Source organism: Erinaceus europaeus, chromosome 5, assembly GCF_950295315.1.
Source record: "Erinaceus europaeus chromosome 5, mEriEur2.1, whole genome shotgun sequence".
NCBI lineage: Eukaryota > Metazoa > Chordata > Mammalia > Eulipotyphla > Erinaceidae > Erinaceus > Erinaceus europaeus.
Window position 1 is genome coordinate 116,315,199 of NC_080166.1, and position 27,936 is coordinate 116,343,134.

The 27,936-nt window shown below is 39.6% G+C and overlaps 1 protein-coding gene across 4 annotated transcripts in view; it reads right to left on the reverse strand.

Annotated features, from left to right (window-relative positions):
• FRY (FRY microtubule binding protein) overlaps positions 1-27,936 on the reverse strand; it is a 495,577-nt gene that overhangs the window by 124,825 nt on the left and 342,816 nt on the right. For all 4 annotated transcript variants that reach the window (XM_060191649.1, XM_060191648.1, XM_060191651.1 and 1 more), the window contains 10 exons: positions 26,630-26,762; positions 21,860-21,967; positions 13,325-13,547; positions 12,431-12,613; positions 10,682-10,768; positions 7,596-7,855; positions 5,325-5,514; positions 3,878-4,002; positions 1,271-1,328; positions 93-184 (listed from right to left, as the gene is read on the reverse strand). In XM_060191649.1, coding sequence (XP_060047632.1) covers positions 93-184; positions 1,271-1,328; positions 3,878-4,002; positions 5,325-5,514; positions 7,596-7,855; positions 10,682-10,768; positions 12,431-12,613; positions 13,325-13,547; positions 21,860-21,967; positions 26,630-26,762 — 1,459 coding nt within the window. The remainder of the gene's footprint in view (positions 1-92; positions 185-1,270; positions 1,329-3,877; positions 4,003-5,324; positions 5,515-7,595; positions 7,856-10,681; positions 10,769-12,430; positions 12,614-13,324; positions 13,548-21,859; positions 21,968-26,629; positions 26,763-27,936) is intronic.

The window sequence follows — 27,936 nt, forward strand, 5'->3', positions numbered from 1 at the left end:
GAAAGAAATTAAGAAGGAGACAGATTTATAAAAAGAAACAAAACAAAACAAAACTTGGTAGACAGATCCAGTCAGTAGAATTTTGACTCTACCTATCACTTATTACTCCTGCATCAGCCAAAAGTTCAAAAATTCGAAGTAACTGGAGCCTTAACAAGTCTCTCCGTTCTCGCCGTTTTTTGTTCTGTGTAGAAAGAACATATGTGAAAAACAATGTTAATTTTGCTCTTAAAAACTTCACTAAGGAAAGGCATAATATAGTCATTTTCAATATCCTAAACACATGAAACAAAATACATTGTTCTTTATTGTTAACCCTTTGAGAAAATGCTTCTAAAACAGTCCATAAGTCAATCGAGGAAACTACCTGGTGCTTTCCCTCATATTTGGAATGGAGAGAACTGAAACGTGACCTTGCAACAAACAACAACAACAACAAAAAGGTAGCCTTTTTTTTTTTTTTTGTCTCTATGACTTTGAGATAACTGTGGGGGGGTTATCACTGGGGAGTGAGGTCACAGAACATTAGCGGACGCTGGTGGTGGATGTGCTGTCAAACTCAACTCTTATTTTATAATCTTGAAAATCACTATACAATGACTAATAAAGAAAGAAAGAGGTACACTTGGTTGAGCCATGTGCAAGGATCGAGGTTCAAGCCCCCAGTAATTCCCACCTGCATGGGGAAGCTTCTAGGGCAGTGAAACACTGCTGCAGGTGTCTCTCTTTCTCCCTATTTCCTCCTTTCCCTTTCAATTTCTGTTTCTACCCAATAAATGGGTAAATAAAATATTTTTAAAAAGAGAAAAAAGAAATATTGATCTTGTAAACATTCAGGGAACTAACACTCCTCAATTTCCCAGAGTTCCCAGTGTTGAGAGTTGAGAGTCTGATGTAACAGAAACAAATGGAGTGGGATAGTGAATGCCACCATAACAATTCTCATCAAGAAGTGATACAAATTTGTATGAATTAAAAATCTTTGGAGTTGGGTGGTAGCGCAGCGGGTTAAGTGCAGGTGGCGCAAAGTGCAAGGATCCTGGTTTGAGCTCCTGGCTCCCCACCTGCAGGGGAGTCGCTTCACAGGCGGTGAAGCAGGTCTGCAGCTGTCTATCTTTCTCTCCCCCTCTCTGTCTTCCCCTCCTCTCTCCATTTCACTCTGTCCTATCCAACAATGACAACATCATCAACAACAGCAGTAATAACTACAACAATCAAACAACAAGGGAAACAAAAGAGAATATTTAAAAAAAAAAAAAAAAAAACTTACCTCTGGCCTTCGCTCCAGAGCTTCTTTCATCAAAGGATGAAGTTCTTCTACCAATTCTCTATTTAGAAAAAATATCAGAATTTAGAATTCATAACTATTGATAGCAAACTCGTCATATAATAGACATTCAATCCTCAATTATTCTCTTTTTCTTTCACCTTATTTCCCTGAGCTCTCATTTCCCAACCATATGGTGAACTGAAAATGGGCACTGGCCTTATATTTTGTATTTATGTTAACACAGTACATTTTTTTACTATTTACTGTGTGTAATTTATATTTAATTATTATTATGTATATTTTACATTTAATCATTTCAATAATTCTTTGAGGTCCATTCTTCAATGAAACCAATATTTCTTATTGACTTAAAACAATTCACTTTGTGCAATTTAAGTTTTATCTTCATACATAGTTTTTACTTGATTTTTTATTTAGTGTTCAGAAAATAGCAATGGTAAAAATACCCTGTCTAAAAAAACAACCACACAAACATTATTTTGTAAGTCATTACTAACTTTTACTGTAGGGTATGGGATTAAAGAAAAATTAAAGCGAGTTTCTACACAGAGACAAATTTCAATCTAGTAAGAGCAAAAGAGAGGTGCAATTGTTGGTACTATCACTTAGAGTTGATTTAAAAATAAAACTTTCTTGGGATTTGAGAAATTCCTTTATAAGAATTATATAATAGTGACCAGGTGCATGGCAGAGTGGATAAAACATCAGACTGTCAAGCATATTGTCCCATGTTTAACTCCCAGCATCACTAGTACGTACTAGTGATGCTTTAGTTCTTTCATAACTAACTAGATATTTTAAATAAAGAACTACTGATAAACGCAAATAACAGTTAAATACAACAATAGCAAAGTTTCCTTTGAAATTTTTTCTCTTGCATGTGAAGCTAAATGTTTGATCACATTAATATACATCTTGTTACATAAATATTTTGCAGGGGCCAGGCTATGGTGCACCTGGTTGAGTGCACGTGTTACAATGCGCCAGGACCCGGATTCGAGTCCCTCGGTCCCCACCTGTAGGAGAAAGCTTCACGAGTGGTGAAGCAGGGCTGGAGGGGTCTCTCTGTCTCACTCCCTCTCTGTGCCCCCTTCTTCTTGACTTCTGGCTGTCTTTATCCAATAAATAAAGATAATGAAAAAATTAAAAAATATTTTTCTTACCTTATTTTCTCAGATTTATACCTGCTAGTTTAATTATATGGACCTTTAGAAAATAACTTTTCAAATGCTATGTCAAAGTACATTAAAATTAAGAGCTCCAGATTGTCACTAGCTATTTTGTCTAAAGTCTGCTCGGTGTCTGTAAAGCTAGTAGTTTCTGGTGGAATGTTTTGTACTCTTAGACATCTCCCTCCGGGAAAATACAAGGCCAGGATGGCAAACTCTATGACTTTCTGCATTCAGATAATAAAATGCTTTTGTTTCATTACAGACTTTTTCCAATATAGATGCTAGAATTTCTCCATTAAAGAAATGGAAATAATATAATGATCTTCTTCATCTAACAGCAAACATTAGTCAAGTATTTTCTATATGTATTTTACATTTAAACCTTTTGATAGATCTATGAGGTCAATTGCATAATTACACCAATATTTTTTACTAGAGAGATTCAGCTAGTTTTGATTTGTTACCCTAATTTTACAGGCAATGGAACTCTGGCTCAGAAATATTATTTTGTCCAGACTCACAAGACTAGTGAATTTTATAGTATTATCTATCCTTAAGATATGTAGAGTCTTAGGATTTTGGGAAAGGATATTAGGCAGTTCCAGAAGTTGTCTCTGGTTATCTTTCTGTAGAATTTTTGTATGATATTTTGTCTTAACTAACAAGTTGTAAAACAATGATTAACTGACAATCAGAAATCATACTTACTTTTTTTTAAAGCAAGATCTGACTCCATAAAGGAATAAGGATGGATCTTATTTAGCTGCCTCTAAACCAACTTAATAATTTAAAAATTTTAAACAGAACTTTTCACAGATGTTTGGAGTTTTCCTTAGACACCTTTACTGCTTAGATATATTCATCAGTGGCAGCTCAAACTAACATTTTATGACTCTTTCAAAAGGCTGTGACACTACCTCTGATTGAATGGTCAGTGGTGGGAATTTGTTTAAAGGTGGAAAATGAATTAAGAAATCTAGAGTGTGAGATATGTTAGCTCTATTATGGTCAACAAATCCGCTTAGAGAAAGATGAACCCAAAAGAGACCCACTGCCTAACTTCTGAGAGCTGATGAGCAAGACATCATTTTGATGTTAAAGCCTTTGAACAGCTTGACTAAGTGGAATTTGGTCCTGAATTTCTTCATTTATATTTATCTAGACAAGTCTTGAAAAGGAGATACAGCCTGAGAGATATGAATCACAAGCTGCAGTGACTAAAAATGAGATGCAAGGCAGTTACAAGGCAAGATGGTATATGCACACTGACTAACATGAACTTACAGGGTTTTGCATAAAACCTTGCAGACTCTGCAGCCACATAAGATATAAAAGCTCAAACTAGAGTTACACACAGGAACTGTGACAGCTGCAACATGCACAAATTTAGAACAACTCATTAAGGCTACTGTACCTGAAAACAAGGGAATTGGTTCTTCCAAATCCTAAAACTAAGGACTCTGTGATCTCAATGCTCTCTAGTCTCATCAGAGGCACCAGCTGCTTTAACAGGACTCCCACCGATGGGGTGCCTATGGCCTGAAACAAGTTGATTAACAGTGACAAAGAAGTAACACGACAAAACTAACACTTCCTTTAATCAAATGATGATTCCACTACTATAGTTCTAAAGTACAGAACCATATTCAAAGGCACTGCCATCATTTTAGGGAGAAAAAAAAAGAAATCATAAAATTTAAGAGAGCACAATGAACACATTTTTTTTTTTTTTTGTTAACCTGGGACACAGATTCTGAAGAACATATTTATTATAACAATCTTTTAAAACTATTTTGTTTGTTTACTTATTAATTGGATAGAATGAGGGGGGATAGAGAAGGGGAGAGCAGGAGAGGCACCTGCAATACTGCTTTACCACTGGTGAAGCTTCCCCTCTGCAAGTAGAGGATAGGGTCTTGCAAGTGGGTCCTTGCACATTGTGACATGAGCACTCAACCAGGTGTGCCACCATCCAGCCCTATAACAATCTTTTAAAAATGTTTTTTAGGTGCTGGGCAGTAGTGAAGCAGGCTAAGCGAACATGGCACGAAGTGCAAGGGTGCGTACAAGGATCCTGGTTAGTAACAACAACGATAAACAACAAGGGCTACAAAAAGGGGGGGAAAAAGCTTCCAGGAGCAGTGGATTAGTAGTGCAGGCACCGAGCCCCAGCAATAACCCTGGAGGCAAAAAAAAAAAAAAATTAAAATCTGTAAACCTTCATTAACAAGTCAATTTAAATGCAAGCATTTTATTTTCCCCCTCTAATCGCTGGAACTCAGTGCCAGCACTATGAATCCACCACTCCTGGTAGACATCTTTTCTTATTTTTTCCCCCATTTTATTGGGTAAGACAGAGAGAAATTGAGAGGGGAAGGGGGATAGAGAGGAAGAGAGAAAGAAAGATCAACACATGCAGACCTGCTTCACCACTCATGAAGTGTCCCTCCTACAGGTGAGAAGTGTATGAGGGGGGTGTTTGAACCCAGATCTTTGTACAGTACACTTCACTGGGTGTGCCACCACCTAGACCTCTACATTTTTAAAGATAAATACTTGAGAGGAGTGAGATAAATGTGATATGTAAGACATGAACCAAAACTCAGGGCACCAATAAGCACAAGTCACTCTACAATCTTAAACCAGCATTTCTATTTCTCTTTATCATCCGTTCCCCCTTTTCAGGAATGAATGATAAATTATTCACACGAATGCTCAATGGAATTTGGAAATGTATAGGATGAAAATTTGATCCCATTTACTCCAGATGGCAGGCACAGTGCAATATGCACGGTGGACTCTAAACAAGCAAGCTAAAAAAAAACCTTACAGAATAATTCTTCGGAAGTATGTCATGTCACCTTGTTATCGTAGCTCACTGTACCATCAGGGGTGGTCGCCATTATCTCAGGAGTGGAAGCTCGTAAATGTCCTGGGCTCATAATACTGGGTTTGGCAACTCCAAAACACAGAATAAGGTAATTTCTCCACAAGGTAACATAGTTGTCTCCACTGCCGGCAGTGCTGGTTTTCTTGGCATTGATTGGGTTACTGGAAACATGGAGTTGGAAATAAGAGAGAAACTGAGCTCTGAAGTTTAAATATCGCCGATGAAATAACAATCACAGGAGCTTCTTAAATAGAGTTGTGTATTTGAATGTCAAGTTCTGCCTCTCTGCAAGAACTGTCTGGACAGGGAATATATGCACTGGCTTGGAAGTGGAGTGGAAGAACTTCAAGGTGCTTTTTGCTATGAAGGCTCTGAAATTCTATACTCACACAATCATTTATTATTATGACCACTCCCACCAAAAACAAACAGACAAACAAACAAAAAAACAAAAAATCCCCACCCCAAACACTAGCTTTAGAAAAAATTTTTTTTATATTTTATTTTCCCTTTTGTTGCCCTTGTTGTTTTAGTTATTATTGTTGTTGATGTCGTCGTTGTTGGATAGGACACAGAGAAATGGAGAAAGGAGCAGAAGACAGAGAGGGAGAGAGAAAGAGAGACACCTGCAGACCTGCTTCACCACCTGTGAAGTGACTCCCCTGCAGGTGGGGAGCCGGGGGCTCAAACCAGGATCCTTATGCCGGCCCTTGTGCTTTGCGTCACGTGCGCTTAACCCACTGCGCTACTGCCCAACTCCCAAGAGTTTTTTTTTTTAATGGAAAATCTTTTAAAAATGTTATTTATTTTATGAAAAAGAGAAAGGCATACACTAGAAGATCAACCCTGGTATATTGTGGGGCCAGGCATTATTGAAGCAGAGGCCTCTGAGACCTCCAAGTTCTATATACATGCAAGTTCTGTACTCTACTAATGAGCTATCTCCCAGTCCTCAAGCAAAAAAAAAAAAGTTCCTCCTTTTCTACTCAAAAGTAAGAATTCATTTCATAAGTAGCCAGAGAAATAGCTCAAGTGAGAGTTTGGGGCTCGCCTGTCTGAGGTTCCCTGGCTCTGCATTCACAAGGGTGGTGCTCTGACTTGCCCCTCTTTCTCTTTCTTTCAGTGTCAGGTGAAGCCCTCTTGCTTGTATGGCATGAATTCATACACCCTTAAAGAAAAGTATTCTGTATCGGGAATTTCAGAGACAAGAGATTATAATATTCCAATCTCTTAGAGCAACATCTAAGAGACATTATTTCCAAGTTTTTGACTATTATGAATTGTGCTTCTATAAACATATATATTTATATATATAGGCGAACTCAGAACAGCCAGCGGGAAGAGCCAGCGGGAGGGAGGCGAGGCGCGGAGCTGCCCTTTCCACCTGGTTAAACAGCCAGCCAGCCGGCTGCGCCCAGACAACCCCGCGCACCGCGCCCGCAGCCCCGCAGCCCCGCAGCCCGCAGGAGCCCGACGCTAGCACGCAGGAGCCCAATGCCAACACGCTGGAGCCCGAAGCCAACACGCTGGAGCCCGAAGCCAACACGCTAGAGCCCGATGCCAACACGCTAGAGCCCGATGCCAACACGCTAGAGCCCGAGGCCAGACCACGTGGAGCCAGCCGGCAATGGCCGACCACGGGGGGAGAGCAGGGAGCGAGACCTCAGAGAGGGAGAGCCGAGAGCCCTCTCTCTATATAAATATATATGTTTATAGAAGCACAATTCATAATAGTCAAAAACTTGGAAGCAACCCAGATGCCCATCAACTGATAAGTGGCTAAGAATGTTGTAGTATATATACACAGTGGAATAATACTCAGGTGTTAAAAATGATGAAGTCATCTCTTCTGCCTCATCTTGGATGGAACTAGAAAGGATGATGTTAAGTGAGACAAGCCAGAAATATGATCTCACTTACAGGTGGAACTTAAGGAACACTAAAAAGGAAAACACCAAGCAAAACTTGGACTGGGTGTGGTGTACTACACCAAATCAAAAGACTCTGGGGAAGGGGGAGGAAGAGGGTGCTGGGTTCTCGTTGCATAATAATGGAAAGGGATCTGAACTGGGAGTAACTGTGCTCTGTAGACACCTACCACAAAGATATGAGAAACTGGACTTGTTTATCAACAACTATCCTGGAAACCATTAACCTCTCAATGGGATGTGGAAAAAAAAATAGACAATGCCAGAGGGTACATGGCAAAATGAACAAACTGGAATTCCTAGGGCTCTCTTACTTTGGGTCCACTAGAGGCATCACTGACTGGAGCCGAGTGAAGGCGTATGGCCAGGCGTAGCTGAGTGCGGTGGGGCAGTGCTTGGGCAAGTTCTCCTGTCGGAGGAAACTGAAGAGGCAAAGGACCCAGGGGTCTTTGACTGACTGGGCGAATATCCAGACATGGGAGGGGCTCTTCACATCATAATGGCTATTGACCAGGACTGCGTTCCACTCCACCAGCCACTGTAGGTCCACGCTGTGGGTCAGCGGTAGTGTTGCCTGTAGGTGCAAAAACATGGCAATGATTCCATGTCGGGGACTGTGCGTCACTTGTCTTGTCTTCCTCCTCAGTGCTTCTCCTGACCACCTATACAGTGGGCTAGCTTTGACCATGACTTCTGTACCAACCACATGAAGCCATCCATGGCTTATAGTTCATGGCTAGTATTTTTTAAAATTTTTTTAAAAATATTTATTTATCCCCTTTTATTGCCCTTGTTGTCTTATTGTTGTAGTTATTATCGTTGTTGTTGTTGGATACGACACAGAGAAATGGAGAGAGGCGGGGAAGACAGAGAGGGGGAGAGAAAGATAGACACCTGCAGACCTGCTTCACCGCTTGTGAAGCAACTCCCCAGCAGGTAAGGAGCTGGGGCTTGAACCAGGATCCTTACGCTGGTCATGCTGGTCTTTGCATTTTGTGCCACATGTGCTTAACCCGCTGAGATACCGGCTGACTCCATATGGCTGGTATTTATGTCAAACGGCAAGTAGCTAAAGGGCAGAGTTTCAGGACAGGGTTCATATTTTCTATAGCTTTAATATCACATGGCCAGTACACAGAAGCAGTTCACTTGTTGAATAAATGAGAAGAGGGTGGGGTAGATAGCATAATGGTTATGCAAAGAGACTCTTATGCCTAAGCCTCCAAAATCCTAGGTTCAAGCCCCTATACTACCACAAGCCAGAGCTGAGCAGTGCTCTGAAAAAAAAAAGTTTATTTAATATCAGTTATGGATTTACCACTTTAAAATTCTGAAAAATTATTAATTTCTGTGATTCAGATGTCTTTTATCCCAGTAATTAGTATTTTTTAAAAAATATTTTATTTATTTATTAATGATAAAGACAGGAGGAGAGAGATAAAGAACCAGACATCACTCTGGTACATGTGCTGCCGGGGATTGAATTCAGGAGCTCATGCTTGAAAAGTCCAATGTTTTATCCACTGGGCCAATTCCTGGGCCACATTAGTGTTTTTTTTTTTTTCATTTATTTTTTTAAATTCATCCTCTTCTTAGTGCTTACTTGCTCTCAATAGTCAACTCCTTCAGTCAAAGGTGGGGGGGGGGCTGAAGGAATACAATTCCTTTTATTTTATTTTTATTTATTTAAAAAATTTTATTTATTGGGTAGAGACAGAGAGAAATGAAAAGGAAGGGGAAGACAGAGAAGGAGAGAGCCCGATACAATTCCTTTTACGAAAGACATTTTATTGATGATTTTCAAGGTAAGATGTCTATTTGCTTTTGTCCAAGCCCAAAGAAAGTATTCTAAAGCCTTTTGGAACATAAAAATATGTAGATAACAAGTACTTTCTCATATCACATCTCTTTATTATTGAGGAAATGTTTTATGAGATGGTTGATGTCTCAGGAGTACAATTTCTTCATTCTCTTTTAAGAACAGAATATCAAAGTTTAAGGAACAGCAAGTTTCAAATACTCTAGTTGCTTTTGCCAGGGTAGGAAATTGCCTAAAGTGATCCATTCTATCTGTTGGACCTGCATTTAACTACATGTTCCCATGTGTAAGAGTGCTTACAGTCATGGCCTCAGTAGTTAGTGGGACATAAGGTGTATCGCTTGAGCTCTGAAGGCAGAGAGATGAGATTCCAACATAGGTTCTGCCCAAGGTCTGCAACCTGGAAAATTACTGAGTATAGTCAAAGTCTCTCTGTCTGCTTATTTATGATTGCAGAGAATTCTGCTGCTGCTATTCATTTAATCTTTGAGTTTCATGAGATAAGGAATATAAAAACACCTGGTCCAAAGCAAGCACTGCTGTCTCCATTCCTCTGCTAAACGTAGCACTACTGACCTAGTCACCCCAAGATTCAGATTATGATAAATCCAGGACTAATTCAAATGACAAAACATGTCTGCAGAGAATTAAGATATGTTTATACAACAAGCTTGACTATTCAAGGTCAATGTTAAAGTACACTCTCTGCCTAGTCAATTTAGTCATTCTCATCATTAGTATTACCATAAGCTAGAACAGGGCTACTGAAAAAAAAAAAAGTGATCTGTATTCAATCTGTTGGAAAAGGTCATGAGAAGCTCACAGATGCCTAGAGGTTTTGTATTCATTTACTTGTTAAATGTGTTTGTGTTCATTTATGGTCATTTGATAAGAGTTGACCTGGGCATCAGCAAAATGTGGGTTCTGTAAGTAGTTTCTGTTCTGCTTTTTGTAACTTTGTAGTTGAAATTGATTCAGGTTTCATTACACTACTGTATTTATTGTTGTTATTTTTTTTAATCAGATAATTAAAGAATTTCTCTGCTACATGTTCAGGAAATGGAAAGTGACCAGTACACTCCTTAAGTGAAAGAATGTATTTATGTAGTAGAAACAGTTCTACTAGATTTAGAATCCCAACAGGGTGCAATTGTTTCTTTCTGCGTGATTGTTACTGTACTCCTTAGGGGTTGGAGTTTCAATAAAGATGAAATGATTAAAAAGAAGACAAAATAGGATAGCACATATGAAAGCACCTTGCAAACTGTAAAGCACCACATAAAAATGTCACATGGCATTAAACATAATAATTGAGCAAATAAATGTTCTTAAAGAATTCCACGGCATTTTTCCTTGATGTTGTGTAAAGTATTGCCTATAGTCTTAGGGCCCAAATTCTGTTTGAAATCTATCCAAATGTCTCCTATGCCGGCATTTGAAAAGCTGCACTTGTTTTCACAAGTGCCTTTGTGTCCAAGCCTCAGAACTCTTGACTATACTTTTTTACTTTGTCTCCTTTTTCAGATAGGCCAGAGATTATGCTTAAGAACTATTAGTAATCAGGATGAAATGTGTACTTACTGAATCCGAAACTGCTACATGAATAAAACTTTCAAGAATGGAAGAACTTAGCTGATCCATGACATCAATCATAGGCCTGTCATCGTCCTGTACAAACGGAAGGTGATTATTCTCCTTGGGAAAATCAATCCTTCCCACCCACCCCACCACCTTTGTCTAGTTACATGAGGTGGAACAGCTTGCAAGAGAGTGATAAGGATTTTCTCACAGAAAAATGAGTGACAAGAGGGTAAAAAGCAGCAGATAAAGTTCCCTGTGATTCTGAGTTTAGTCTTTCAAGTTTCAGGAAAGATAGCTAGAACTCCAATTTCACACTGTACTGAAAAGACACCTGAATTTCAAAGGCTTGCACATGCACATGAAGATCTTAAACACCAGCGCCATGCATTATTCACTAGTGTGTTCACACTGTCACTAATTTTAAGGAATGGAAACCCCATAAGGATGAGCTTTTCAGATGACTCAAATGTGCTATCACCTCTTAACTGTTAATTTTGGGTGAGGTGTTTGACTTCTCTACACATCAGTCTTTGTATTTCTATGCACTGCAGGTAAAATTAATGTTTAGGTTATTGCAAGCTTTAAATGAGATACTATCAATGGGTAGAGCAGTGGTCAGTATGCCTGTTCCATACATAACAATTACTTTTATCATTGCTTCCATAATGGTAGACTAGATAGAGGTTTATCAAAATACAGTAGTAGGTGTAGACATCCATTTACTAGATGCCAGAGATACAGTCTTAAATCGTATCAGAAAGCTATCTGAAAACATGTGAGCAGGAAGGACTGTTGACAGACTGAACATATTTTGTGAGGACAATGGCTACATCATAGATCATAAACCAAGATCAGTGATTTAAAATAAGAAAATGGCAATTAGCAGTTTTCAAAAGAAATGTATGATGTTAAAAGCTGGTCCTGAGCCAGGTGGGAGTGCACCTGGTTAACTTAACACGTTAAGCACAAAGACTGGGTTCAAATCCCTGTTCCTCACCTTCAGGGGGAAGCTTCATGAGTGGTGAGGCAGAGCTGCAGGTGTCTCTCTTTACCTCTCTCTCTCTCTCTGTGTGTCCCCTTTCCCCCCTCTCAATTTCTGTTTGTCTTATCTAATAAAAAAAAAAAGAAAATCGGAGGGGGTAGGGAAAATGGCTGCTAGGAGATTTATTGTGGAGGCACCGAGCCTCAATGATAACCCAACTCCTGCAAAGGTTTTACTTCCTGTGACAGTAGGGAAGGAGTCTTAGTATCTGAGCAAGGATGCATGTGTGCTGGATGGAGTGTAGCAGCTTAGCTTGAGAAGTCGGGACTCGTGCATCATTCCTTACTTACCCCTACTATAAAGGCGTGTGCCCTTGTGATGCTATTTTTCTCCAATTACTGAGACTAAGTAATTTTCAGTTAGTCACACCTTGGTCATTTTAAATGATATGCATTATTTTCTCAAATTTATTATGCAAAGTAAGTATAATAATATAAATTAGATGTACACTGAACACTAAAAATGATCCATAACTAAGTCTCGAGATTTTTCATCTCTTAGGGAGCCAGGAATGATCTTGTCTGTTGCTGTCCTAAGGTGTGACTTCTTTCTTGCAGGTCATAAATGTTAACACGAGTCAGTAATTACGTATGGATCTCATGTGTGACACAACTATGTGAAATGGCAATGTGCTAGTGGTAGCTTTTAACTAACCATCAAAACTGTTGAAAGAAATGAGTTGGAAAATTCAGACGGCAAATGCATACCTCAGGCTGGCCCAGGGCAACAAATAAAGCTCGGATCTCCTTAAGTATTAAGACTGACAGCTTGCGAGTGGCCACCTGGAAACTGCAGAGTAAAACCAGAGCAAAGCCTTCCACAGCGTGGAGAACGCTGCAGTGTGGACCGCGTTCGGACGGAATTCTGTGGCTGGAACCATTTGGAATCAGCTGCCGTGCAATAAGAACAAACCCTACATTCAGAAAAGAGTAACGGCGAAAGAAGAAAATACTCTTCCATGTACATCTCTCTGCCCATTTGGCCTTGTTATATGAAAAGAAATCACAACGGCTTCAAATCAGGCATTCCTACAAGCTCATTATTATTCATGAGTTATCAACGACTGCTTTTTGTTTTTTAGATCAATGGCTGCTCTGGAAAATTACCAACCATCTGCTACCGCTGACAAGTAATAATTTTAAGAGGCAATTAATATTAATACAAACTGCTTTCAGAAAATAACCACTTTCATCCACACCATTTGAGATTATGTTCAATCAAAGTAGTCTAACTGGTTTGTTTTTTATTTAAATTCCCTATGGACATTCAAAGACTACTAGGTTGAACTTTCAAACACTTATTTCCAATTAAGCCTTGCATGCTTGTTTGCATGTTAGAGTTGAGTCTAGGTTTCACATATTTATGGGATGAGTTTTGAAAATTCTCAAATCACAACCCAATGAATTAAAGCAAAAGCAAATCAGAAGACAGGACAGACTTCACCCCAATTCCATTTTTCCTTTTATAAACACACATCATCTTCTGGTATGAGCACAACATGAGAAAGGAGGAATGCTCTGAACAAGGTAAGAGGGTGCTAACAGTACAAAGAGTGTAAAGATCACCCCAAAATCTCTGCTTGTATTGGCTTGCTCACAGACCTTTCCTTGAGTCTGTATGACCAGTTTCCACTGGGTAAGTAGCTGGAGCAGTAACTTCAGGGATGAATCAAGGAGTGTGTGGTGCATGTCATTCACTTCTCGGAGCAGGAAGTTGGTGAAACCAAACAGCACGTCTTCTCTCCAGTCAGGGAAGTCAACAAGTAAACCCTGAAGAGAATTCTGTGCAATATGTCGCAGCTCATCATCCATGTGTATAGAGAGCCTGCAAAAGCAAAGACAGACAATGAGATCATGCACTGTTTTCACCTTTCTTCTAAATTTATACAGGAACACACACAGGTCTTTACTTCTACTTGTGTGGGAAAATGTTAACATCTTTTTTGCCTCCAGGGTTATCACTGGGGCTAGGTGCCTGCACTACAAATCCACTGCTCCTAGAGGCCATCTTCTCCATTTTGTTGCCCTTGTTACTGTTGTTGTTGCCATTGCTGTTGCTGTTGTTGGATAGGACAGAGAGAAATCGAGAGAGGAGGGGAAGACAGAGAGGGAGAGAAAAAGATGGACACCTCAACCGGGGTCCTTATGCTGGTCCTTGCGCTTCGCGCCATGTGCACTTAATCCGCTGCACTGCCACCTGGCCCCCAAATGTTAACATCTATGTGACCATGGTCCATTAATCAAAAGAAAGAAATTTGTATTGGTCAAATGCCTGGTCCCCACCTGCAGTTGGGAAGCTTTGTGAGTGGTGAAGCAGTGCTGCAGGTGTCTCTCCTTCTCTCTCTCTCTCCTTCTATCACACTTCTTCACTTCTCAATTTCTCTCTGTCTTATTAGATAAATGAATAAAATATTTTTGAGATCCATCTGCAATTTAGATGCTGTGCCCACTGTATGCTGCCCTCAGGATGTGGAGCTCAGTATGACTATGCTGATGGTTGAGGTGTTTGCAGAAGAGTAAGAGGTGGTGAGTGTTAAGAGAGGCAGCAGAGGTAGATGAGAAAGGCCTTTTAAAAAAAAAAAAAGATTTTACTTACTTATTCATGAGAAATGATAGGATAGAGAAAAAGAACCAGACATCACTCTGATACATGTGCTGCTGGGGATTGAACTTGGGACCTCATGCTTGAGAGTCCAAAGCTTTACCCACTGTGCCACCTCCTGGACCACAATGAGAAAGGTCTTTGAGCCACCTTCACACATAGCAGGACAGGAGAGGGATGAAGTGTGTGCGGTTTGGAATCAGAATGCTTGCATCAGTGTCTGCCTCTGTCACCTTCCAGCCATGTGACAGCATGCCATTACTTAAACTAGGTCTCATTTGGAAAATAAGAATAGCAATAGAAACTGCGACTTAAAATTTTGTTGTGAGGTTCTTAGAGGCAATCCATGTATTATGTTTAGTATCACACTCAGCATGTAATTATTATGAGAAGAAAATGATCTGCATCCTGACAGTAATAACGGGAGACACATAACTAGATGTAAGTACATCTGAGAAAAAAAATAGGCAGGAACGTGGAAGATGCTTCATTGAAACAATAAGATCAAGGCTGAGACCTGCCAGGAAGTCATAGGTCATAACAATCACTTAGACAGCAAGTTGTGAGGGCCAGTCCATGCAGAGAAAAAATATGGAAGACGAGATGGAGCTCAAAGGTCAACAATAGTTAGGAAATAAAATTCCCAGGACTCAGAATCTGGCAGTGTTCAGAATTAGAGAAGAAGATGACTGTGCTAAATGGGGAAGGCAAAAATAGGACACATATTGTCCCTGAGCAAGAAAAAAAAAGTGACCCTAAGTGGTTAAAGAACTTCCTAAAAGCCCAGGATTCCAACCTAGAATTTATAATTCTTTTTTTTAAAGTGATTTTTTTCTTTATTTCTTTATTGGGGAATTAATGTTTTACATTCAACAGTAAATACAATAGTTTGCACATACATAACATTCCCCAGTTTCCCATATAACAATACAACCCCCACTAGGTCCTCATATCATCCTTCATGGACCTGTATTCTCCCCACCACAAATTATAAGAATTTATAATTTTTAATCCAAAGCCCCCCACACCTCTGCATATATATATATATATATATATCTACTCTGGTACAATCTACAATTTTTAGTAGAGGAAAACTCAAAACCTTGATCATCAAATGCTTCTATCTGTCTTATTTTACTAGAGCACTGCTCAGCTTTGGTGTATGGTGGTTCTGGGGATTGAACCTAGAAATCAGGGTCTCAGGTATGTAAGTCTTTTGCATAACTATTATGACATCTCCCCCACTTTTCTTTTTCTACAGAAAACAAATCACTATCTGGTTCAAATCTGATAATATGAACCAGACACAAAGCTCATTAATTTGCAAACATATACCAACTCAGAGGAAACATCTTTTCTGTTTCAAAAGCAAGTTCTACAAAGATGCTGAGAGGGTTGAACTAAAACTAAACTCTTTAGGGAAGTCTTACCCAATTAAGCCTATAGTTCTTAAATGGATTATAGTCTCTGAAAGAAAATGTTGAGTTCTTTAACCTGGGTTTCCAATTAAGGACAATCTAAGGTAGGAATTTGCAAGCTTGCTTTCTTTATTTTAATCAGCAACTCCACCTCATCCCAGTCTACATAGAATTCTATTATGTGTCAGATCAAATCTGAATCTTTCTGGGAAGGAAAAACTATTTCCCTCTGTAAACAGCTCGCATTCATCTTTACAACCTAGAATTTGAGACATTAGTATGTGAAAAAGCACTTGGTGTCATTTCCCCATCTTAGCCCATTATTCCTACTGAGTAGACTTGAACCTGTCTATGATGCTAAGCAGACATCCATAGACTGATGACAAACAACCTTTTTAGGTCACAGACAACAGGTAGTTAATAAATGCTGCTTGATGGTGAGGCTCCTGTGCTATGAGTTGAACTGCTGTTTCCCCTTAACTTCATGTTTTAATCCAGACTTCCAGGACCACAGAATGTGACATTATTTGGGAACAGAGTCAGCTCAGATGTAACTAGTAGTGAGGCTGAGGTCCTACTGTAGTGGGTTAGACTCTCTGATGCATCATGACTGGTGTCCATATAAGAAAGAAACAGACACACACAGGGAGAATGTCTTGTGCAGATGAAGGCTGAGGCCAAGCATCCACAAGTCAAAGAATGTGAAAGAGTGCCCAAAAGGAGACTCAGTTGGGGACCAGGTGGTAGCTCAGTGGGTTGGGCACACATGGTATGAAGCCAAGGACTGGCACAAGGATTTGAGCCCTTGCCTCCTCACCTGCAGGGGGTTTGCTCCACAGGCGATGAAGCAGGTCTGCAGGTGTTTATCTTTCTCTCCCCTCTCTGTCTTCCAGTCCTCTCTCCATTTCTCTCTGTCCTATCTGACAAAACAATAGCAATAACAACAATAACAATAACAACAACAAGGGCAACAAAAATGGGAAAAATGGCCTCCAGAAGCAGTGGATTTGTAGGCAGGAAAGGGCAATCTGAAATAGCAAACTCCTTGTGCGCACATAGAGCTAGCTGCAGGCAGGGACAAAGGACAGGAACCTGCAGAGTGTTGGGGAAAAGAAAACTAGGAGAGTGAGAAATGAGAGAGAGAGAGAGGAATTTCTTTTTTTTTTTTTTTAATTTTTTATTTATAAAAAGGAGACATTGACAAAACCATAGGATAAAAGGGATACAACTTGGCACAATTCCCATAACCAGACCTCCGTATCCCATCCCCTCTCCTGACAGCTTTCTTATTCTTTAACCCTCTGAAGAGAGGAATTTCTAAGGATAAAAGTAACCCCTTGGGGGGCAGAGCCAAGATGACCTGATCTCTGCAAGGAGGCTGCTTCAAAACTGGCAAGTTTGGGTGAGGCCACCAGGTTCCAGATACTATGATGATACCCACCAGACTTCCCTGGAAAGACGACCCCACCAATGTGTCCCGGAGCTCCACTTCCCCAGAGCCCTGCCCAACTAGGGAAAAAGAGAGACAGGCTGGGAGTATGGATCAACCTGTTAACGCCCATAATCAGCAGGGAAGCAACTACAGAAGCAAGACCTTCCACCTTCTGCATCCCATAATGACCCTGGTTCCATACTCCCAGAGGGTTAAAGAATAGGAAAGCTATCGGGGAGGGGATGGGATATGGAGTTCTGGTGGTGGGAATTGTACCTCTCCTATCCTATGGTCTTATCAGTGTTTCCATTTTATAAATAATTTTTTTTTAAAAAAAGAAGATATGGGATGTATGCTCTATGGAATACTATTCAGCAATAAAAATAAAGATACTATTGTGTCCTTTTGGACAGAATGGAAAAAAAAGTAACCCCTCTCTTTTAAGTGAAGCATCCTTGGGGAACACAGATATTTAAGAAGGGCAGACTGCTGAAAGCAGGAACTACCCCCCCCCCCCAACCCTAAGGATCTTATCATGATGTCAAGAAAACATATGCAGTTTCAGGTTGGGGAGATGGATCAACCTGCCAGCACCCATGATCAACAGAGAAGCAATTACAGAAGACAGATCTCCCACTTTCTGCACCCCAAAAAAGAATTTTGGTCCAAACGCCTAGTGGGGGAGAAATGACAGAGGGAAGATGGCCAGAGGCTCTGAACTCCAATTCCATCAGGACTAGGAGGTAGAAGAGAGAGGGAAAAAAAAAAAAGGACATTTGGAAATAGCAATAGGTATAAGTGTGACTTGGGAAGGAAGAGAAGACATGACCAAGGGGAAAAAAAGAGAGTGAATATATACAAATAAACAGATACTTGTAGAAATAATGGTTAAGCCATATCTACAACCTTGGGAAAATTGTTGTAGCTTCCATTGGAGGGAATGGGGTACAGAACTCTGGTGGTAGGAACAGTGCGGCATTATGCCCATTATTTCATAATTATATAAATCAATTATTAAGTCACTAATTAAATTGAGATAAATAAATTTTTTTAAAAGGAAAAAAGTTAGACACACACAAAACATATGCAGTTTCCATTTAGCCTACATGGAACTATTTCTTCCTTTCACTTTTTTAAATAAAAAAATTTTTTTTCTTGCCTCCAGGGTTATAGCTGGGGCTTGGTGCCTGCACCATGAATCCACTGCTCCTGGAGGTTATTTTTCCCCCCTTTTGTTGCCCTTCTTGTTTTATCATTGCTGTGGTTATTATTGTTGTTGTTATTGTTGTTGTTATTGATGTCGTTGTTGAATAGGACAGAGAGAAATGGAGAGAGGAGGGGAAGACAGAGAGGGGCAGAGAAAGATAGACACCTCTAGATCTGCTTCACTGCTTGTGCAGAGACTACCCTGCAGGTGGGGAGCCTGGGGCTCAAACTGGAATCCTTATGCTGGTCCTTGCACTTTGCACTACATGCATTTAATCCGCTGCGCTATGGCCCGATCCACCCCTTCCCCCCGTGTAGCTATTTCTTACACTTGGCTATTATGAGTGAGTGAAACTATTTATTCATACCTATGCAATCCTATTGGTCCTGGAGGACTCTTTTTTCCCCCTTTGTGGTTTTTTTTTTTTCATGATAGAGGGTGAGAGGCAGAGAAGGGAGAAAGGCAGAGATAAGAAGTGACACTATGGGAGTCGGGCTGTAGCACAGTAGGTTAAGTGAAGTGCAAAGACGGGCATAAGGATACAAGTTCGAGCCCCCAGCTCCTCACCTGCAGGGGAGTCGCTTCACTGGCGGTGAAGCATGTCTGCAGGTGTCTTTCTCTCCCACCTCTGTCTTCCCCTCCTCCCTCCATCTCTTTCTATTCTATCTAACAACATCAATAATAACTACAACAATAAAACAACAAGGGCAACAAAAGGGAAAATAAATAAACTTTTTAAAAAAGAAGTGACACTACACCAAAATTTATCTGCTCATGAAGCTTTTCCAGTTTATGATACTCCCATGTGGTGGTTTGGGGCTTGAACCTGGGTCCTTGTGCACAGTAATGTGCATACACTACCAGGTGAACTATCTCTGGTTCCCTTATTATTATTTATTTAATTTTTTGTAGTCAAATTCTCTAACTCAATTATAATGTATTTTTATTTGTTATTTGGCACAGGGGGGAATGAACCTACGGTCTCATGCATGTGTGATAACTGCTGAGTGGACTCTCCAACTCAATTTCCCATTTTTAATTCTTTTGAGAGAGGGGGAGGGAGAGAAAAAGAGGAAAGAATACCACAAGCCCACTTCATCACCATCAAGATCCTATTATGTCATCCATGATGCTATTATATGCTCCCAGGGCTCTAAACCAGGGCCTTACTCATCACTAGGTATGTGTTCTGAGTAAAACATTTAAAATTAGAGATTCAGTAGCTTGGAGAAAGCGGTTTGCCACTTTCCTTTGCCACACGATTGTCAGGTTAAACAAGCATACCAGACTGGCTGTGGCTTTTAGTTACATTCCTAGCTGAAATGTGAGGTGTGTGAGGTGTGTGTGTGTGTGTGTTAGTTACAGAAAAGACCTCTTCACTGGTTTCCCATGCAAATCTAGCTGACTGCTTAATTTTGTTCTAAGAGCTGAACTCCCAATAATATTTACATGTTCTTTCTCCCTCATAAACCCAGTACCTATTGCTCTAAGCTTTGTAAGAATGTACGTAACAACAAACACAATGTACTATAAATAACATTGGCATTCCAACCATGTCTAACAGGATTCTTGCCCGATATTCCTGGCACCATGGTCTGCAGATTCAGATGTCAGAGAATTGGACTCTCAAGGTGATTCCAGAAGTACGATGTTCCCGCATAAGTTCACAGCAAAACAGCATTAGAGACTTTACCAGAATGCAGCACATGACATTAAAAAATCTTAGTATTTTCATGGCAATGGCAATTATCAACTAGAACTTAGTTGAAAAGAAGTGATCTGTGGTGCACCCAACTGAATGCATGTTATAGTCGCAAGGACCCAGGCTTAAGCTCCTGATTTCCACCTGAAAGCTTAATGCCTCTATCTCTCCCTTTACTCTTGATTTATCTGTCTCTATCCAATAGTAAATAAATAATATTTAAAAAAAAAAAAAAGAAGTGAACTTTCCATTTTAATTGGTAACTGTCCTCCTGTTGGTGACAGTAAACATAGAGCATTTGCCTCATGTCACTTAGCTTCCTGGACTCCTTGGAGGCAGGCAGTATTAGTTCAGTCTTACCCAGTAACAAAGACAGCTGAGGTGCTACATGTTTTGACTAGGTCATATTTTTTATTGTGTTGTTCTTCCACTTAATAAGTCCATTGAGGGTGGAGGGTTGATAGCATAATGGTTATGCAAACAGACTCTAATGCCTGAGGCTCCCAAGTCCCAGGTTCAATTCTCTGCACCACCATAAGCCAGAGCTGAACCGTGCTGTGGTAAAAAAAAAAAAAAAAAAAAAATCCACTGAGTGACTGACAAGCTGTTGCTCAGCTGGTAGAGAGCACTGGACTTGCACTTCTGAGGTTCCCAGTTCAATTACTGGCCACTGAATGTGCTCCGTGGTGCTCTGGCTTCTTTTCCACTCTTGTTCTTTCTCATGAGAAACACCCTCTTATGTATAAACAGAATAAATTTTTAAGAACTTCAGTTAACATTTTAACTTGCAGATTAAAGATCAGCTGAAAAAATCTACCTTTTATTTTTATTCTTTTTATCACAGGCTTCACTTAATTTCTTTAAATTTTATTTTAATGACAGAGATACATGGAGAGAATGACACAGAAAGACCAGAGCACTGCTCACTCTGGCTTACGGTGGTACTGGAGATTGAACAGGGGACCCTCAGGCAGGAAAGTCTTTTGCATAACAATGTCTCTCTAGCCCCTCATTATGGGTTTCTGAAGTCCTTTTAAATCAAAGATGCTAGTTATTTCTCAAATTCAATCCCCAGCACTCCTATAAATCAGAGCTGAGCAAAGCTTTGGTGCCTCTCTCTTTCTCTCTCTCTCATTCTTTCATTACAATAAATAAAATATACCTTAAAAAAAAAAGAATGGATGAGTGATATGATTTTCGACAGCTTTCTGAGTACTACAACTCCTGTGGTATTCCTGTTTGTTACCTTCTGAGATGACTGAGGGTTTCTGGACTGGGGTTCAAATTCTGAATAATGAACTCTTTTCTAAGTAGACTCATTCCTGGTCTCACCTCTGTCCCTGTTCTAATGTCATTCCCTTTACCCCTCTGAATTCTGTCTTTCCGTCAAAGGGCATTTCAAGTTCTACCTTCTCCCTTGAGTTATTTGCTGACTTTTCCAGTTTATATAACCCCTCTACAGCCCACTGAATGCACGTGTCCATACTTTTTGTGCCATTAGTCTGCACTATTTCTGACCTTGGATTGCTACATTATTCACAATGTGCTTATGCATTTGCTTCTATATCAGATTTTCAAAAGCTAATGACAATAATAACAAACAGCCCCAAACTTTTGTTTACCCCTTTGTACAGACATACAATATCTAAAATAATAAGTCATTCAGTAAATATTTGCCAGGTGTTTGAAAGAAAGATCTATATAAATTTTAAAGAAATCTCAACAAAAACATTTACATCAATTGGTCACACAATTCCCACTACAGTTTTCACCTACCTGGCTAATAAGTCAATAAGTTCAAGTTTTGACATCCCATCAGGAAGCAGTCGAGGGATAGCAGCAACACAAGTCCGGAAAAGATCTATTTTTGGCTTTCTCTCACCTCTAGAATTTGAAAACAAAATTTAAACATAGGCAAAAAGTTGGGAACAAAGAAACAAAGACAAAGTACATAAACAAGAATGGAATCTATGCCTGAGTTGTAGTCTGTGGTACTGACCCCGTATTATTCTCAATTATTTATGTTCTTTAAAGCTTGGTCAATGCTAAGAGAACATATACACATTTACATGGATGACAGAGATATGTCTAAAGAGAAAACTGTGGGTACCAGGAGCATTTTATTATGTTTGGCCAGTGAGGTTCTACAGAATTTGGGCCATGTGGACTGCATGTAAAGCACCAAGTTTATGGGAATGTTTAAATGAATTAGAATATAAAAAATGCCTTTTAGTCATTTCCACACTTAGCATTGGAAAGTGGGATTTTAATGTATGTAGGGGATAGTGTCTCTCAGAAGCATGGCATCTGGAAGCTTCTTTCCCAGAGCGGTTTCTTCCACAGTCTCCACCCCCATTAAACAATTAAGTCCTTTCAAAACCATAATGTCAAGTACAATCCTAATATGTATATAGTTGTGCATCCATTTCTGACTTTTAAAATTACACCAATAGGTCCTACTCAGGAAGATTCTTCTCTTTTTCTTTCCTGAGAATATGAATGTTCAAACATAATTAGTGCCTTTTATATTCTGTCATAAAATGTGAGGAGAAAATGTAAATTTTGTGATAAATCGCTTCAATTTTAGTTTAATTTATTTAAATAGGCAACTGCTCTATTCTTAACCACATATGTTACCAATAACCTTTATGAAAAAATTAAACTATCTTTCATCTTTTGAATAGCCTAAATGACAAAATAAAACAGTATATTTAAAATTCTGGTTGTTTTTGGCTTGTGGGAACAAATATAAAATTGGCTCCAGAATAACAAGAAATAAACACATAATGAACATGCAGCACAGAAATAGTTCCTTTTGGGAAGTAACTGTTGGCAGAGTAGAAAGGCAACAAGCACAGTCCATTCTTGCTACAATCTTCAGACCATAAGCAAGCAGGCAGGCAGTGATGGTGCTTCCTACCACTGCTTTCTAGCATGCCGTTCCAAATTTGTTAAGAATGAATACCAGGGACTGGGCAGTGGTACACCTGGTTGACTGCACACACTACTATGCAAAGGGACCCAGGTTTTAGCCCCTGGTTCCTACCTGTAGGGGGGAATTTCAAGTAGTGAAGCAGTGCTATAGGTGTCTCTCCTCTGTCTCCCCTTCCTTTTTAAATTTCTTTCTGTCTCTATCCAAAAAATAAGTAAATATTTAAAAATAGGTAAAAAAAAATGGTGAATAATTTTTTTTTTTAAAAAAAGAATGAATATAGGGGGTCGGGTGGTAGCGCAGAGGGTTAAGTGCACGTGGCACAAAGCACAAGGACCAGAGTAAGGATACTGGTTGGAACCCCAGGCTTCCCACCAGCAGGGGAGTTGCTTCACAGAAGGTGAAGCGGGTCTGTGGGTGTCTGTCTTTTTCTCCCCCTTTCTGTCTTCCCCATCCTCTCTCAATTTCTCTCTGTCCTGCCCAACAACGAACGGCATCAACAATAACAATAATAACCACAACAAGGCTACAACAACAAGGGCAATAAAGGAGGGGGGGTAATGGCCTCCAGGAGCAGTGGATTCATAGTGCAGGCACTGAGCCCCAGTAATAACCCTGGGGCAAAAAAAAAAGGATGAATATAGATTTGCTTAAGTAAAAACACAACACATATATGTTGACTTTTTGTAGAGAGCTGTGAGATTATTTTTTTCTCCTTTTCCCTGAGAGGTATGAAGGCTCTGGAGAGGATTTGATACACTGCCAATTGCCTTAATTTTAAAAATTCATTTAAAAATATTTTTATTTACTTATTATTGGATAGCAGCAGAGAGAAATGGAGAGGGGAGATAGTGAGGGAGAGAGACAGAGAGACACCTGCAGCCCCTGCTTCACCACTTGTGAAGCTTTCCTCCTGCAAGTGGCTTGAACCTGGGGCCAACTGACTTAATATGTTCAAAGAGTAGGTAAACTCAGGTCAAAGATTTACTGACAAGGGTGGGAGAGACAGAACAATGGTTATGCAAAAGCAAGCAAGCAAACAAACAAAACACCTCATCCTAGGTTGAGTCCACCAGAGCTGAGTGGTGCTCTGGTTAAAAAAAAAAAAAAACGCAACTGGGAAACGTTATGCACGTACAAACTATTGTATTTATTGTTGAACGTAAAACATTAATTCCCCAATAAAGAAATTTTTTAAAAACTGGCAATTTATAAGGTTAGAATTAGAGCTGTTCAGCAGTTTCCAGTGGAGGGAATGGGGACGCACAGAACTTTGGTGGTAGGCACAGTGTGGAATTATACCCCTGTTATCTCATAAATCAATATAAAATAAGTAATAAAAAAGAATTAGACCTATAGATAATATATTTAATGTTATTAACCTTGGTCAATTTCAACTTTGCTATCATCTTAGTTGAATAGTATAAAGCAATATGATCTTCAAATAATTTAAATAAAATTATTAGAAAAGTACAGGGTACCCAGTTCAAGCCCCCAGCTCCCCACCTACAGGGGAGTCACTTCACAAGAGTTGAAGTAGGTCTGCAGGTGTCTTTCTCTCCCCCTCTCTGTCTTCTCTCCATTTCTCTCTGTCCTATCCAACAATGAGGACCTCAACAATAACAGCAATAATAACTACAATAACAATAAAAAGACAACAAGGGCAACAAAAGGGAAAGTAAATAAATAAATATAAAAAGAAGTACAGGGTAATATGAAGCATATAAACCTATTTTTGAAAAGAAAATACATATAAGTAAATGTGTTGACAACAGGTGCAGATTTCAACTATAGCTTTGAAGAGGAGGAATTCACTTTAATTTGATATACTGTTAAGAATGTTGTTTGAACTATTGGTATTATCTCACTTTAAAATATTTATTTATTTATTATTGGTTAGAGACCGAGAGAAATTGAGAGGGGGTAGGAGATAGAGAGACACCTGTAGCCCTGCTTCACCACCTGGGAAGCTTCCCCCATGTAGGTGGGGACCAGGGGCTTGAATCTGAGTTCTTGCACACTGTAATGTGATTGCTTAAACAGGTGTGCTACTGCTTGGTCCCTTATTTCACTTTTTTAAAACCATGTTTTATAATACTTTGTTGTCAATCTGCTGCTGTTGTAATAGAAATACACACCTAAATGTTAATTCCCCTGTACAAAGAACAACTTTCTGACTAATTCTAATACTTAAGATTTACTAGCTGTCGCACCTGCAAGGGGGAAGCTTCACAAGTGATGAAACAGTGCTGCAGGTATCTCTCTCTCCCTTCCGACCTCTCTTCAATTCTGTCTATATCTAATAAATAAATAAGATACCCAGTAAACAAATAAATTAAATAGAAGAAGTATTAGCTGAATGATACAGGAAATTTTCTTACTTTTTAAAAAAAATTTATGCTGTGAGTTAGATGTATGAAACTGATGCCACTCCCTGAAATATAAAGGTATAAACTAGTCCTAGTTCCTTTCATAATTTAAGACAAATAGCAAACACAAATCCTTCTGCAGAGCACTAATTACAAATCTCGATCTCTAAAGTTTGGCTAGAAGCATTTAATCTTTAGATTTTGGCTAATTTGATTTCTTTCTTCAAAAGCTGTAAGTGCTTTCTTAAAATGTACTCTTTCTATGAAACAGTTGCATGGGGACTTCTAAGAAGGTTTTAACTTTCACAGTTCAAGAACTATCATAAAAAACTGGTGACTTTGGGGCTTGGCTGTGGAAACCTGGTTGAGCACACATTGCCACATGCAAGGACTTGGGTTCAAGGCCCTGGCACTCACCAGGAGGGGTGGGGAGCTTCATGGGAAGTTCAAAGAAGTGAAGCAGAGCTGCAGGTGTCTCTTTTTATCTCTCCCTCTCTATTTCCCCTTCCCCTCTCATCTTTTTTTTTTCTCTGTCCTATCCAATAAAATAAAGAAGATGGGGGAAATAGGTGAGTTTAAGACTTACAAAGCTGTAAATTGATAACATTCCTATGGCATACAGGGCGTGATACAGCTTGGGAGTAAAACATCACTCCTTAAACATGTAGACTACTCAGTGAGTCGTGGGCCTCATTATCTAACTAACTTGCCTAATCATATGTGAGATTTAATGAAAATACATCCATTTAAGGCTTGGCCTGGTTTTTATAGTCAAATGTTGTCAAAGTATACTTTCATTTATCTTACCATTTCTTTTTTTTTTAAATTTATTTATTCCCTTTTGTTGCCCTTGTTGTTTTATCATTGTAGTTATTATTGTTGTTGTCATTGATATCATTGTTGTTGGATAGGACAGAGAGAAATGGAGAGGGAGGGTAAGACAGCGAGGGGGAGAGAAAGACAGACACCTGCAGACCTGCTTCACCTCCCGTGAAGCGACTCCCCTGCAGGTGGGGAGCCGGGGGCTCGAACCGGGATCCTTAAGCCGGTTCTTGTGCTTAGCGCCACCTGCGCTTAACCCACTGCGCTACCGCCCGACTCCCTATCTTACCATTTCTTAAAATCCTGATTTTGAGAAGATGAGAGCAAGATGTAGTATAATTGGAAAGACTGCAGGAGAAAAATCTGCTAGTATTTTTTGGTTAATTCATCCTCCACTGGAAAAGCTATCTGCACTATACTCACGTGATCATGTCTTCAGGTTCTTTGTTTAACATCTGGACATTAGTGAGCATCATGCATCTCCCTACTTCTTTATCAAGGTGTCTTAAAATGTTGTCCACAGCTTTTCGTACTTGAGAGTAATATAATGACATACCTGGAAAACATGCATCACGGTTACACACTTGACCAGTCTATCAAAGAATGAAATCCTAATTTATCAGTTTTCTATGATTTCTCTCAATGAAAACCTTCTTCTTCTTCTCCTTCTTCTTCTCCTTCTTCTTTTTCTTCTTCTTCTTCTCCTTTTTTCCTTTCTTCTTCTCCTTTTCATTTTTCTTTTTTTTTGCCTTCAGGGTTATAGCTGGGGCTTGGTGCCTGCACCCCAAATCCTCTGCTCCTGAAGGTCATCTTTTTTCCATTGTTGTTGTTCCTGTTGCTGTTATTGTGTTGTTGTTGTTGTTGGATAGGACAGAGAGAAATGGAGAGAGGAGGGGAAGACAGAGGAGAGAGAGAATGATAGACACCTGCAGACCTGCTTCACCACTTGTGAAGTGACCCCCCTGCAGTTGGGGAGCTGGGGGCTCGAACCTGGGTCTTTACGCTGGTCTTTGCACTTCACACTATTTGCAACTAACCCGTTGTGCTGCCATCTGGCTCCAACTTTTCTTTCTTTTAAAAAAAAATTGATTTAATAATGATTGGCAAGACCATAGGATAAGAGTGGTACAATTCCACATAATTCCCACCACCAGAGTTCTGTATCCCATCTCTCCTCCATCGGAAGCTGTCCTTTTTTTTTTATCACTCTGGGAGTATGGACTCAGGAAAATTATGAAATAATAATGAAATCCTAATTTATCAGTTCTCTATGACTTCTTTCACTGAAAACTTTCTTTCTAAAAAGGTTTATTTTTATGAGAGATGGGGGAGGGGCAGGGACAGGCCAGAACATCATTCAGCTCTGGCAAATGCTAATGTCAGTGATTTCAGCCTGGGCTCACTGGAACCTCAGGTATACAAGATGGAAGGAGGTGATTTAGGAGAGAGACAGAGAGAGACACCTGCAACACTGCCTCACCACTTGCAAAGCTTTCCCTCTGTAGGGGTACTGAAGGCTCGAACCTGGGTCCTTACACATTGGAATGTGTGTACTCAACCATATGTACCACCATCCAGTCCCCCAAACAGGATTCTTTACAAAAGCAAACTGTCTTAAAATTACTTCAAATAGTATATAATTAATATCTGAAGTCTGAAAAGACTTAGTTAGACCAAAGATAAAAAGTCCAAGATTGAAATAGCAAAATGTTTACCAAGAAGTTTCACAA